Genomic DNA, 14,981 nt, shown 5'->3' on the forward strand with positions numbered 1-14,981 from the left:
TAAAGATCGTGGGGTTAAACACATCCGATCCGATAGTGTTAAGCACTTACATTTATACAACGAATGGCCTAAAATGTAATAAATTTTGTTGCTAAACAGTAGCAGTAGTAGTTATAAATACGGTTCCCTTTGGAAACTGCAGTCAGCCCCAACGGTTCACCACATATAATAATCTACAATGTTTTGAAATTATACAGTTTTGCTCTATTGCCACTTATTCAGTGTTTGGCACTGACTGCATCAGATCCAGACGGCAAAGAAAGCTTCCATCCGTACACTTATTACAAATTATGGCCAGCAAAATACAGACAGGTAAATAAAGGTTATCTTTACATTATAGATCACTACTTCTAACGCCATCTGCAGAACGATTGTGTGGTGATATCTGGAGTACAGACAATGCTTGGTATCCATGACTGTATTCTGTGAGAATTACTTTTACATAATCCAAGAGACTCCTTTTCAGACATTTATGTGCATTCCAATACAATGGAACTATCGCTTATCTTTTCTTGGGGTTGCTTAAACACGTTCTATATTCATTAAAGTAAAACAAACAAAATTCAGCAAGCGTCAGAATTAAAAATGTACGCGTTCATGTTGGTAGTTACGTGATGTTGACTATTCCAACAAGTCCTAATGATTGTGGTTGATATAAATAAGTTAGAGCTAGTTGATCATTGTTAAAAGGTAGGGTGAACAAGTAACTGTTGCCGTAGACAGAATTTAACCTATCCAATACGTATGCTACTATGCTATTTGTATCCCGTGACATACAAGAGGTATTTTACCAACCTAGGCCCAAAAATCTCCATTCAAAAGCTCTTTATGAGCATTGATGAACTATAATACAATAATTATTATATTTTATGTGCATTGTACATTACAGTAATAATTATAATATGTGTTTATATATAAAAACATAATACGGAAGCACATATGAGAGGGAGATGGCCTTTAGTGCTTTTCCATTGTTTGAAAAGAAATTGGGAGAACCACTGTTTAGAAATGTGTTAGGGTTGAAAAAGAGAAATAATGTGGTAGGAGGTTGTAGTATGGTGACTGAAAAGGTTAAAGAGGGGTATGGAAATAGGGGAGTGGAAGAAGAGATTAAGAGGAGGGAAAGCATTGTGGCATGTTTTGGAATGTGAAGTAAGAAAGGGGTGTTGAGAAAGGATTTTGAAATTTTATCTAGTAATGGGTGTAAAGAAGATAGTTCATTGTATGAATAGAGAATGTTGAATAAAATTAGGACAAGTATTGGTAGATATAAAGAAAAATGGAATAGGACCCCAAAAAACATCAAGCTTAAATCTTATATTAATTTGGATAAATACTGTTTAGACTATGCACCCAGATTCAAATACACGCAAACAATAAACATGGAGTATCTAATACAAAGAAGTAATGCTATCCAGGCTCGGATTTGAATCTGAGACCTCCTGGATGTGAAGCAATGACACTAACCACAGCCACATGGTATATTAATCTCTCATTAGCCTTGATGTTCATTATTGTAGGTACAAATCTGCTGTTCCTGAAATGTTTTTAATATGCGCTATATCAGAATGTTTAAAATATGAGTTGTATATCTTAATGATAAAGTATGATTTAAGCTACACATAATGTAGAAGTTGTAAGGGACTACAAATCATATGAAAACTTTTAGTGTAGATTGCTCCCATAAAATATTGAAATACATCCATTAGGTAGATGAAACATGAGCATTGAACAGTATGAAGACCCCATTTTATGTTTACTTTTCATAGTGAGTGCAAAGAAGATGTAAAAGTGTGTCTCATAGTAGGAATATTGTCTTTCACATTTTTTTTGGGTTCTTGTGGTATTATAATGTGAAATGAGTGATAACATTTTAAGATCCTGGATCAAGAAATGCATATGTCATGTTCATCTCAGAGGTTCACATAGCTGCCATGTTTGCATTAGTGATAGTATAAAATTATAAGTGTGCAGGTAGTGTGGCAAGCTGTAAATATTTTAATACAGTTTTGATAAACATTGCCTTTTAACCCTTTAATGCACCTACTTTTACATTCAGTAACAGCGCATTTTACCCACAGAGTATAATGGTTTCATATGATTCTGAAAATAATTAGTGATTATTTCCCTCACATCATTTCCTGAATGATATTTGCTGTAGAGATGCATTGTATTTGCTTTGAGATAGAAACCTAAATTTTAAATATATTATTCGAACAAGTTAAAATGCAGGGGGATAAAAGATTAAACCATGATCAGTTAGTATTGCATTACAGTGTGTTGTAACAACCAACACCTGATTTATATTCAGTGCACCATGCTGCTTTCTACAGGATGTGATGTTGAATGGTGATGTTATGGCATTTTTGTAAAATTTAACAAGCTGGGTAAAATCTGAATATCCAGGCTCTGGAATATTTTAAATATGAAGGCGTGGTTTGCTTACGTAGTCAATCCTCATCCAATTAATGGCACAGAGGTACTGCAGAGAGCTTGGTGATTTTTGGAATAATTTACATGAGAGAAATAGCAAGAAATGGGTTCAAAAATCCAAACTTAGTACCTTCTTCGTATCGGCGGTAAATTGTATATTTTCAATCGATGTGTGAAACCCCTCGTCCGATCACTTCCCCACTCGTGTCGACTCTTTCTCGCCGTTCAGGCATCCGCGCAACACTTCACGGTGCCTTCCTTCTACTTTTCTGATGTCTACTCCATTTTCTACACGAGTTTTAGTATTAGCGTCGAACAGAGCAGTGTGGTGTTGCACCGATGGGCACCTGTGACAAATAATTTTCTGTTTTTAATTTTTGTGCATACTTTTAATCAGTGTGCATTTCCGTAATGATGTTAAGCGTTTGTTTTGAATGGATTCTTCCGAGAATAGGCCCGATCGAATTTTGTATGTGAGGTTGAAAGGGAGGGGGGAAGCTTGGTGAATGAATTGTGTTTTGGAAACACGTAGCATGGCACATTCATGGGAATTTCACGTTTCTGTCAATAGAACCGAAGAAGAGAGTTGTGATAAGTGATGATGGAATGGTACTGGTAACTACAGGTGTTGGGAGAATGAATGCAGGTGATGGCAACCCCTGAAGAATCCAGAGTGGTGGACACTGAGGAAGATTGGGAGATTTATGAGATCCTGTGTAAGGATTTGCGTATAGAAATGGTGAGAAATTGTTAATAATACATAGATCCCTAAACCAACCAACTGTAATGAATTTTGGCACCGTCACACAAAAACTCTAATTTTTATACAATTTAAGGAAATAAATATGTTTTTAACATCCCATTTCGGGGATTCAACGGATCACATCGTGAATCCACCGTAGACACGGTCCTTATCCTGTTCATACACGTTGTAAAGTATCACAGGAAAATTACCAGATTCGCATTTGATCCAAGGTTAAGTAATGAAGCCTGGTATCGTTTCTTTATAACAAATGATTTATAATGTTAAAATAGTTATTAAACATAACCAGTCACTGTCGTAAAGTTCTACATATTTTATTAAAAATGTATTTCAGTGCGGTGATTATTTAACCATAGCCTATATGTAAACACTTAGGCAATAGGCATACGTTAATCACTGCAAGCTCAAACTGGCTCGGTTTTCATCAACTTCATGAAACACAGCCCTTCTTCAGAAGCTGATAGCCGGTCAGACAGGTAAGAAACATGTCGCATTTTATTGAACCATAACGTTCATTACCGTGTTCACAAGAGCCCACCACTGGTCCCAGTCCTGAGCCTGATGAATCCAAAGATGGCTGTCTTTTGGGTTATAGCGTCATGTAGTCTGGAAGAAGTTTACCAGAGATTCAGAGGTCGTTGCTGCCTCCATCATCAGTGCGGGGTAGTCTACCAGACCACACGGCGCTACAACCCAGACTCACCACCGTGAAAACCTCAGATACTACCAGATGAATCCAGCCCACGATCTCCACCCTATTTCTTTAAGATTCGTTTTAATATTGTGCTTCCGTACGACTAGGTCTTCCGAATGAACTCTTGCCATGGCTTTTCAATCAGCGTCTTATATGAAATTTTCATTTCATCTATGCCGTGTTATATGTCCCGCCCGTATCCTTTATTTGATTATCTTCACATGTAATATCTCTAACCGTCACTTCAAACATTTTCCCCAGCATCGTGTTCTTAAATACCGTCAGTGTATGTACGTATGCCCTTTAAAGCGAAAGATCAAGTTTCACACCCATACTAAACAGTGAAATTATAGTTTTATTTTAATCCTTAAACATTCGGATGGCAGATGGGAGCGAGCATTCCCGGAATTTAATGTTTTCGTTTCTTCTTGAATGCAATTTTATTTTATTACCCTCATTCCCACAGATTTTAATTTTGCCACATTTTCGAATTATTTATTGGCCAACTTTTAATATTTTTCAGTGGCGAATTCTGGTGTAGAAGTCAGGTCATGTAGAAGTGGCGGCTAAGAGAAAAATATTGGCATTCGAACCCCGGCCGTCCAGCCTGTACTCGTTATTTCGTATCAGTGTACCGACATATATACATCCATTGACATTAGTTGTTGTAAGGTCCACGCATCGAATCCTGTCGAGTCGGAGTGCCTTTGATTTTCGTTCTTCAGCGTGTGCAGTGAACAGTGCCGCACATGGTCGATGACCCGTACCAGGTGGAACTAGGCTATAGGAAACAGCAGATCGATACAAGCAGAACTGTGAATATCTCAGGGTACCTGTTTATTAAGAACTTTGGCTGAAGCTCTGCGCAGTGGGCTGAAAACCTAAACTGCTTTTCTGCCGCAAGACATTATTCCCGATCGTTGAGAGTTGCTTCATGTATACGGACTAAAATGAAGTCCGACGGTTTTAGATTAGACTACCAGTACTAAGCTCTATAGGACGTCCATTAAATGGCTCGTGACAGTAAAGAAGTGGGTAGGCAAGTAAATATGGCTTTTGCAGAGAACGCATAAAATGAAACAATGGAACAAGAGATTTGAGGTTCTCACGACGGTGCAAAGTCGATGCTGGTCTTCTGGGTAGTTACGTTTGAACTTGTAGCCAGATACTTTCGTTTTTCTCGCATTTCTTTCAAGAAATTTCATTTGGCTCCTTTAGCAGTCTTCATTACCAGAGCCTTTTGTTTCAACTGCTTGTTTTAAATATATTGCCCATCCTTTTGTAATTCTGTTACGTTTTAGTCTTTCTTCGGGAATGAGATCACCTAATTATTAAGCTGTCAGCTATATTTTCCTCCCCTCTCAATTATTTCAAATATGCTGAAGTTTAGAGTTTTATAGATTTCAATACAAGTTATTAGGCCAATATCTAGTACCTAACTTGGATCAAATATCGGTTGCAGTGTTCTACTAGTAAGTCAGACCTGATTTTATTTCCAGATTGCACAATTCCACGTGGAACTGACGTAAATTGTATTTCTCTTTTGGTTCGTACCACTGTCTGCGCACTTTCTATGTTTTAGTAATTATTTCGTACATAAAAATGCCATGGCCCTGTCCGAGATTTTTTTGACTTTTCTCAGTCCAGCTAGCGAAATTACAGAATGATAGCACACTTAAAAACAACAACCAATGCCCTCGCTGACCAGTGAATTCCGACATAGTACGTTACAGTAGGTCACGACTGCTTCCTCGCCCATCCCTCACACTCTTCCTCTATCCCATGTAAGCTCCACAGTTGATACAATGTCATTAAATATCAAATTGTTATTGACTGGTCAATGAGAAATTTCTATTAGTTCTTCCCCACTCCTGTCAAGTGATGATACAGTCACGTGGAGAGTTGCTACCTGTCACGTCGTTCCACGGTACGCGAGGGCAAGAACGAGTTATCTGGCCACAGTTCAAGATAGGGCACTGGAACGAATAAGCGATATGAAATTCTGTTAGTGGTGAGTCTGTTTTATAAATTTCACGATTCAAGCCTCGATTTCATCGCTTTAAAGGTAACCCACATTCGTACATTTGAATCTTGTAATTTGGCCTCGGAGGTAGGACACGACAGTCACGGATCGATGTAGTAAGTAGTTCTTTTTTCCATTAGTTTAATTCAAAAACCTAACAAAAACGTAACAATTCGCTTTTCATGGTAGGTGGTATTAAACTCAGTAAATTGAAGTCAATTTCCGGAGTAGTCTTTATTCAAAAACTTGATTTGATAATAAACATCAGGGACACAAACGTAGTATACAATCTGCCCCTTCTTTAAATAATAAAAAAGTGGAATTGCTCGAAATGTGCTTTCTTTTCATGGCACCATGAAAGCAGATAAATTCAAGATTTTTAAACTGTTGAATAATTGTTGATAATGCTATGTAAACTTGGACCATTTAATGTCGAATATATCGGGAGTGAATTAATATTCTGATGGATAAATTCTGAGGACTATAGGCCCATGGAACTTACTGCAGTTTATATCTGTATCAGTGCCAGGAAATTCGAGTAGAGACTTAAACACCAAGTTAAGACTACTCAGATGTTATATTCTCTCCGTGCTTTTACACGGCGCTAAATCGTGGACGTTGACCGAAGCTTCTTCAAAAAAGTTGGAGGCATTCGAAATGTGGTTGTACCGACGTATTCTCAGAATTTCCTGGACTGACCGTGTAACCAACAAAAAAATTCTCGAGGAACTCCGCAAAGACGTCGAGGTTGTTAACACCATAAAAAAGAGAAAGTTTGAATATTTCGGTCATATCATGAGAAATAGTGATAGATACGGGCTGCTTCAGCTGATAATCCAGGGAAAAGTATTCGAAAATAGGGGACCTGGCAGGCCAAGAAACTCCTGGCTTCAGAACCTAAAAACTTGGTTCTCAATGTCCACTGGAGGGCTGTTTCAAGTAGCAGCCAGTAAAGCTCAAATTGCTATGCTGATCGCCAACATCCGGAACGGATAGGCACTTAAAGAAGAAGACCATATTCTAAATTACAGATGTTTTTTTACATTATCATGTTCAATACCGTGGCCAACAACTTGGCTCATGAGCTGCTGTTATGGTCATGGTGGAAGTGTTGGCCACTCATCTCATTCACATCATCTTATTTATTATTTATTTAGTGTTCTGTCTGACGACAGGTCCATATGAACAGGATCCTTTAATCCTTTTCTCGGACTGGGACCTGTTCATATACGTTCTTGACAGATGATTCAGAAGTGGTTTACCATTGCCTTCTTCTGTGTGTGAATGGAGTAATTGTTGGGATGCCACGGACAAACCGGGGAAGGCCCCGGAGGAAAACTCCGTATTGCCTAGATCACGGCCTTGCCCAACACAAGTTATTTGTCATATGTATTGGATTTTTTCCCTTCAAATTTCTGCATACTTACATTTTTCATTGTATAAATACACAGATTTAATATTTACAATGTAGTGTTTATAATATATACATGACATGTGCCATTCCAGGCTGCTTACAGCAAATTAGTGGTTACACAAAACTTCGCCACACCGGTGGATGGGGGTAGGGGATATGATGAGGAGAGACAGAGCTTTGTAGCCAAAAATATATAATAATAAACAAAGAAGCTCAGTCTCAATAGCCTCCTTGATCTTCCAGTCCAAGTATCTGGATTTAGTGGAGAGGGTACTGCTGTCCTGGAGTTAAATCTGGCAGCCTAGAATTGTACCGTGTTTGGCCACTATCTGGACACTACAGACAGATGTGCTGGTCCTTAATCCTGGTCTGCCCAATGTAAACTTGACCACATTTGCAGGGCATGCCATACGCGTCTGGAGTCTTGAGTCCTTTGCAGGTCACTTTCAAGCAGAATGGCTGTAGCCATCGGCACTCATCCCACAGAAGAGAGTCACCCTGGCCCCAAAGAAACCTCTCTTGGTCACCTTCCCTTTGTCAGCATAAGATTCCCAGTTTCCTTTGGCCCTTGAAGGGCTTCTTGGGACTCAAGACTCCAGGCATGTATGCAAATGTGATCAAGTCTACATTGGACAGACTAGCCATTCCACTGAGACCAGAATGAAGAAGCATTACTGGCACATCCATCTGTGGTTATAAGATAAATTAGCAATAACCACTGAATTCAACTCCTCTAGATATAGACACATGGACCAAATGACCAGGAATGCTAACATGAATGGGGAGGAAGGCCTCAGCTTGATAGTTTAGTAATTCTTGTTACTTGTATTTGAACATGGCCCATTTGGGATTTTCATATACAGTAAAACCCCTCTAGTTGGACACCCCTATATCCTGGATACCCCTATATATTGGACACTTTTAATTGGAACCGGCGAATATCCTATAATTTTACATGTCCACAATACCCTATATCTTGGACACCCCTTTATCCTGGAACTTGGCCACCCCTTTTGTTGTAAGTTGGACAGATGCACGCATGCACTTAGCTTCAGAGCTTTTGTGGGAAACGTTTACAGTTAGTATTTTGTTGTTTTGAATTTTGGACTGATGAATGCTTTCTACCTGAGGATTTGCTTATGGTCGAGGATGTGGGACATTGAACACATCATTGGAAAGCAGTGAAAGTGTATATTTATTCTTTTGTTGACACATTATCGTGGACACATTATCGTGTTACTGTATTATGCCTACTTCTTAAACATCGGATGGTTGCATACCACAGCAGACTTTTTGCAACTGTAAAGAGAAGCAAAGGAATTAGGAAATGGAAAGCAAAAGTAAGCATACATAATTTCAAATTAATAAGCAACAGTCCCACATGAAATCCACCAATGTACATATCTGGGTAACTGCCTTCATGATTCAGGCTGTTTCTGCTTTGCTGCTTAAGAAATTACCCACATTTATGAAACTTGAAGGTTCACTGCCATATTCACAAAATGCCAACACTGGACCCTATTCTGAACCACATGAATTTAGTCCATACTTCTTCTGTGACTCAACAGCCCGAAGTCGAGCCAAGGCCTCCTCCCATGTGGGAGGTTTCCTTATCTTTGAAGTGTGCATTTATGAGTAGTAAATGACAAGAACTCTGCCTCTGCACAATTTATACTCAATTCTGATTTGCCTGCTAGAGCCATCTAGTAGTGAATCAGGAGAGACTTGGGTGAGAAATGGCAGCTGAATTTTGCTTACGAAACATCTCATTCATGTAAGGTTCTTTTACATGCTGTAAATCTGCAACATGGGACTGCTGGCTTTACTTCCCCTTGGGAGGAAGTTGTGCTACAGATTTCTATAACCCTTAAAAATCCATCGAACTTGGCTGGGTTTGAACTCACGAACCTTGGGTCTAGTGGCGAGCACACTGTATTTTGATGTTATCTTCCCAATTAATTTATTTCTCCCATGTGAGATCTTCACTAAACATTCTCTGGCTAAACTGTGTGAATTTATTCTTCCTGTATGTACGTGCACCACCAATCTCATCTTATTTGATTTAATCAACTTCATACTTCTTGGCAAAAAGTACAAAGTATAACCTTTTCATTATTTAATTGTCTTTATCCTTCTGTTAATTTATCTCTCTCTTATGTCCAAATATTCTCCTCAGCAATTTATTCTCAGACACTTTCAAAAGTAAGTAACAAAATAAAAATCGTATTACATCTTCATGAAATAAGAATGGTGGAAACATGAACTCCAAAAGATGCACTAGGTGGGCAGCACTTACCCAAAATTACAACAAAAACGTTAATGAAATTGTGGTACGTCTGTTCTCCGATGTCAACTTGATCCTCAAAAGGATTTCTGTGGAAAACATAGGTCCAATCCTGCAGCAGAGCCACTAATACAGTAATCAAGCCTGGGTATACCAACACCCCAATATTCTAGTAAAGAAACACACAATGTAAGTAAGACAGTTTATCTGAGATTTGAAGTTTGGATTATGGTCTTCTGGGTTGTATACACTTTACAGTCACTGGGCAGCCACATTCATGACCACATAACTGCATGGTGATTGAAAAGTCATACAACCCATTCCTGATACATATTCTGTTTGTCAAAAAATACATTACATTGAGATCAGAAAACAAAAAAAACAGTGTCATATTAACTGCTAAAATTGTCCATCATGTTCAGTGATGCATGTATTCACTCTTCTCCTCATGTTTGATGGAATCTGGTGAAGATAATGTAATGGTCTTTCACAAAATTAGGATGATAAAGCCCTAATGATGTTTTGAGTTTGAGTTAAAAACCATATTGCTATTTTTACTAAAATTATAGGCCAGAACACTTTTTTATTGTTATGTTGTGAGACAGTGTCTCTATTAAGGTTACTAACAGGCCCATTGTCCATTCCCTAGATAAGTGGTATTCAACCTGGGGTACGCAAAGACATCTTAGGGGGTATGTGAAATTTAAAAAAAAAATATATTATTTTATGATAAACACTGAATAATCAGTAATGTAATTTATTTAATTTATTTTAGATGTAGATTATATACTATGTATAACTTGAATTAGACACAAACAACTTTGGGGATACAAAGTTGAAGAGAAATTATATCTGGGGGTACGCGAACAAAAAAGGTTGCTTGTCTGTCATCTAGGGCCTAGATGACAGACAAGCAACTATGAAGCATAGAACGATGGCTTACAGAATGTCAAGAATTACTAAATGGTATAGCCACTCAAGGTGCACATCCAGCCTGAATCTGGCTGCGGCATGATGGCATAACTGCCTTACTTTTGAGCAGAGTGATGGATTCTGCATTTACAATAGTGTGCTGAGTGGTGACAGAGGCTTGTCTAGAAACTTACCAGCACAAAAAAATAATTAAGAGATTATGTTTTCAACAGGCATATTACTCACCATGACAGTGCCCCATATCATCATTACTGCTGTTATTATGTTGACGATGACATAGTTAGCACTTTGTTCAGAATTAATGATCATTACTGAAACAAAACAGGATGCTTGATTATAGAGTTTACACAGGGGGAAGTTTACCTGAAATAACATGTTACCCACTTTCAAAACTGGGAAGAGAGAATGTATGTAAGACCATGTGCCACCAAATGTTGGACAAGTGACACACATTGTGTATAAAATCTCCTGAAAGCTAAAGTGGTATAAGTCAAATTATCTTAATGTTGTATAAAATTAAATACTTCCTTAATACCAAATGTAGAATGTAGAGTAATTTGGTGTGCTTGCTAGAAAATGTCATTAACTTTAATACAAATGCATTTCATTTATTACAGTGAATATTTTAAAAACATATACCTAAAACACTCCTTTTCTTCCTTTGTTGACTCATACCACTTTATCTGTGATCAAGTCATATTGTACTTGAGTAGTTTCTTGACTATATCAAAGGAATGCAAATTTGCGGGTGAGTTTAAATCATCCCACAAAACTGATCACAGACAGAATAAAGTTACAAATAATAAGCCTACTGATGACTTGGTGAAAACTGCTATTAGGAAAAAATGTGCACAGTTATTTTACTTAAGAACTTCACTGGCATTCCTTTGTTGTTGATGTCAAAATATTGAAGTCTGAATACAGACAATTTTATGCCATAGAATATAACTAATAATTCTTGAATACAACCTTCCTGATTACATTTATTTTTGATGTTGTGTAGACCTACTAGTTGTCATTAACATCACTGTGAACTGTGCTCTTAATATCCCTTGCCCATGTTTACAAGTATTACAAAAGTATACCAGCATATTTCAACCAAAGTGAATGGTTATGGGGTGAGAAAGGCTGTCATTCTGTTTATTGGGCTCTCATATGCCAGATAACTACTGGCCTATGGTGTGATAACAGTAATCATGTACCTGGCTCTGGGGGGCTGTTGAAGACCTGTAGTGGGGATACTTTCCAGTCTGGGTCCACGAACTCACCATTGGAGAGAAGAAGCCATTGTCTATCTCCAACTGATAACAGGTAGGTTTGTCTCGCCTGGGCACCAGAAATATATACAGATAGAGATGTAAATGATACATGTATCAGGAATAAACTGTATTGAATATTGGCATACCATCTGCCATCTTTAGGAAGAATGCCTTTGATGGGTTCCAAAGTGCAGTGGGTTGTAAGTGGAAATGAAGGTGTGATTGGAGGGGTGGTATCTAATATGGAGCAACCACTTGGCTGTGGAAAAGAAGTTGTTGCTTCTGGAAACCTTCTCAGCCCAACAACATTCACCATGAAGATGGTAACTGCAGTGTTTGCTGAAATGCTTTTTATTTCCAAGAAAACATAAGGACAAGATATGTTCATAATGTGCATTTTAATTATAATATCTTTTTGAAAATCCTTGATAGTGAAAATAATGTTCTGTACATTTCTGGTAATAGTATTTCTAATTATAACATACTTTTAAATTATTAATTATTAAAAACAATGTTATGTAAGTGCATGTGTAGGTGTAAAGTAATTAGCTATAATTTAGACTTAGCAAATCAATTAGTAAATTTTAGCCCTTTTTATTATGTTAATTTAATAAGCATTTTCTTCATCATGCCTTACATTTACATTTAATTAATGTGGATATTTTGGTCAATAATATGCCCGTGGACCATAAGAAAATTCTGTATATCACTAGATAAACTACAGCTGTTATGAGCGAACACTATCAGGGAAGTTGTAAAGTCATGACAAAGTACGTAAAACCACAGATTCTCTGAAGGTTTTGTCCATAAACCACTTTTGAGGTCATACGTAGAATCCCAAAGAAAATGCATAGTTGTCGTGTTGAAGTACCAGACCAGGGTAGTTAAGGTGTAGGTCCATGAAAATTTGAAACTTGGTACAGTAGATGGAGGTAAGTGATCAGGTTCATATTCAGATTGCTTTACTTCTGTTAGCCAGCGGTGCATCCCCGAGTCGATGTGGGTCATAAAATGAAACGAGCATAAAGCTTAACATCTACAATAGTTTGGAACTCATTCCCAGTGTGTTCCCTGCCATGCTTCATACTCCACTTATCTTTTATCTCAAAGCTAATCATGCTACATATAACTGCACATATTACACACTATTCTTCATTGTAGTATGTTAAACACTGGGCTATATGAAAAATAAGTTTCAAATAGAAATTGTAGATATTAATTACATTATAGTTTCTGTGTACTAATTTGTTCTGAAAAATTATGAAGCTGTATTTCAGATTCATGGAAGGTCATACACACCAACAATAAATCTGTGATGAAAATTTTAATTTAGACTTTCCCCTTGCATAAAGAGGTTGGAAACTGGTGTCTAGTATTATGTAAAATCACAAAAACAAATGTGGAAAGGTGTACTCCAGTCTGGAGCACAGAGATTAGTTGCGATTTTTCATCCATTCTATTGATTTATGTCACTAATTTTCATTTGTATATTACTGCATAAAGGATGGCTCTGGAACACACCCAGCTTACTAGATAGTGAGTTCCAGGTGGTGCTTTTCCCTCCTTGTAAATCCCTTGGATATAAAACTGACCTCTCACCTCTAGCTAGTGCTGATATTAAGAATATATGGAGTTTTGCCTACATATGCGTATATCCTCAAAGCATAGTCCTTAAACACAGGGATACGTACATAGTTATATTTTTGTACCATGATCAGCTTTTGAGGTTATTAGTAAAATTCTGTTTAATCTTGCTGGACTGATCTGAACCGAAATTACATTTTCCGACATTGTTGAATGTAGAACAACAATGCCAATTTCCAAAGGAGAAGCCAGACAAATATGATCCTCCTTTCTGAGTTCCCTGTGTCCAGAGAATCTATATCAAGTATCTATTAACATTATCACTTACCAGGAGCATGAGAGCAAACGAGATGATGTACAACTTGCAAAATATTTTTGATATCGACTGAAATATCATCTGAAATTAAAACAGAATTATAAGGAATGATGCATTATTTCTTTATTTTGCCAATAGTTTCTCAACTGTATATCCAGTTAGAGTGCGCAATAAAAAATATTTTATAAAGGTGGTGAAGAGTTATTTTCCGGAATGGACTGAATTCTTAAATATTACCTAGTCAAGCTTCAGCATCAAACAATTAAAGCGTTGGTTTTTTTATTCTGTACTGTTAAAGAATTGAAAAAGTGACGTGTACTTTTCAATGTCCTTCCCGTGTTGTTTACTTGAATTTCCCTGACGACAATCATTGTTACAGTAACTGTTGATTGCAGTAATTTACCATTGTTGTTTCAACCCCGGCCGTCCAGCCCGTAGCTAGTCACTATACTGACTCACATTAAACAGATTTGCAATGCCATCAGCAGATCTTTCAAAAATAAAATATTGAAAGAAACAGTTAACACAAACATAAAAGCATGGACTTCAAATAAAGAGAGACACCAGATATTAAAATGTTAAAGGCGTGTTTCTGGACATTGGCGTTTAGACCATGTACTTAATAATAAAATACGCCGTGAACTGTAACGTAACTAGAAACTGAAACTCAGCTTAACTACTCCCATTTGTCTTCATAAAACTACTTGATTGTTGAATGCATACGCGTAGATCAAACCAATTCTGTATTGGTTGCTCATTAGTTTCACAATCATGCACCACGCAAGGTCAGATTTATCCCATCTGGAATAATCGGGTTTACATTTGTCGAAGCAAGGTTCCTGTTTAATTAATTGAAGGAATAAAATGTTTGTATACCAACATTTACATTTGATATAAGGAAACATTCTGTGAAGATGTGAGTGGTTGAACTAGTTCAGGGTAGTGCCTAATGACGGGTTTTGTATTAGTGATAATAAACTTCCATCCATCTCTTACCTTACAGCGCCGATATAAGGATCTGAGAATGGAGTTCGTCATTAATTCTTGACCAGAATTCACGTTAGCAGATACTGTTTCACCATGAATCATTGTAAGACACTAACGTCCGTTGCACGTCAGTATTCTTCTTCACACTTGTTGTTACTGGAATTTCCATGACAATGAGAGTCATTCTTACACAATAAAAGTTAACTGCAGCGTTATTTACCATTGTTGTTTCAACAATTTGGCATAGTTCAGATATTTAGAAAAGACAATATCAAATAGAAATTTTGTTTA

At 37.3% G+C, this 14,981-nt stretch overlaps 2 protein-coding genes across 12 annotated transcripts in view; one reads left to right on the forward strand and one right to left on the reverse strand.

Annotated features, from left to right (window-relative positions):
• The first annotated feature begins 184 nt into the window (after window positions 1-184).
• LOC110838680 (coiled-coil domain-containing protein 170) overlaps window positions 185-14,981 on the forward strand; it is a 32,187-nt gene continuing 17,390 nt past the window's right edge. The window contains exons 1-2 of one of the 7 annotated variants that reach the window (XM_022082110.2): window positions 185-312; window positions 3,005-3,172. In XM_022082110.2, coding sequence (XP_021937802.2) covers window positions 3,074-3,172 — 99 coding nt within the window. In that variant the 5' untranslated portion in view covers window positions 185-312; window positions 3,005-3,073. Of the gene's footprint in view, window positions 313-479; window positions 691-846; window positions 1,153-1,190; window positions 1,480-1,971; window positions 3,173-5,754; window positions 5,902-14,981 lie in introns of those variants that run through there. The other 6 variants (XM_022082107.2, XM_022082109.2, XM_022082111.2 and 3 more) reach the window with 6 other exon arrangements.
• On the reverse strand, window positions 8,499-14,863 carry LOC110838683 (uncharacterized). 5 transcript variants are annotated; one of them, XM_022082122.2, is made up of 6 exons: window positions 14,700-14,863; window positions 13,716-13,784; window positions 11,747-11,870; window positions 10,770-10,855; window positions 9,624-9,723; window positions 8,499-8,626 (listed from the first exon to the last, which is right to left on the reverse strand). In XM_022082122.2, exons 1-6 carry the CDS (start codon window positions 14,790-14,792, stop codon window positions 8,556-8,558), a joined length of 543 nt encoding a protein of 180 aa, XP_021937814.1. In that variant the 5' UTR covers window positions 14,793-14,863; the 3' UTR covers window positions 8,499-8,555. The 5 variants fall into 5 exon arrangements, with proteins under 5 accessions (XP_021937814.1, XP_021937813.1, XP_021937815.1 ...); XM_022082121.2 differs by having other exon boundaries at window positions 9,624-9,780; window positions 14,700-14,862; XM_022082123.2 differs by lacking the exon at window positions 14,700-14,863 and adding an exon at window positions 13,941-14,055 and having other exon boundaries at window positions 9,624-9,780.

This window comes from Zootermopsis nevadensis, unplaced genomic scaffold (genome assembly GCF_977971745.1).
Source record: "Zootermopsis nevadensis isolate Lab colony 2312 unplaced genomic scaffold, Znev_1.0 Znev_ptg000028l, whole genome shotgun sequence".
NCBI classification, from domain to species: Eukaryota; Metazoa; Arthropoda; class Insecta; order Blattodea; family Termopsidae; genus Zootermopsis; species Zootermopsis nevadensis.

What these genes read in the sequence shown, in the direction of transcription:
- LOC110838683 (XM_022082121.2), bottom strand. Translation starts at nt 14,792, where the DNA reads ATGATTCATGGTGAAACAGTATCTGCTAACGTGAATTCTGGTCAAGAA. An exon ending in CCTTATATCGGCGCTGTAAG is followed by an intron (nt 13,785 to 14,699) that starts GTAAGAGATGGA and finishes TTTTAATTTCAG; the next exon opens with ATGATATTTCAGTCGATATC. An exon ending in CGTTTTTGTTGTAATTTTGG is followed by an intron (nt 8,627 to 9,623) that starts GTAAGTGCTGCC and finishes TTCTCTTTACAG; the next exon opens with TTGCAAAAAGTCTGCTGTGG.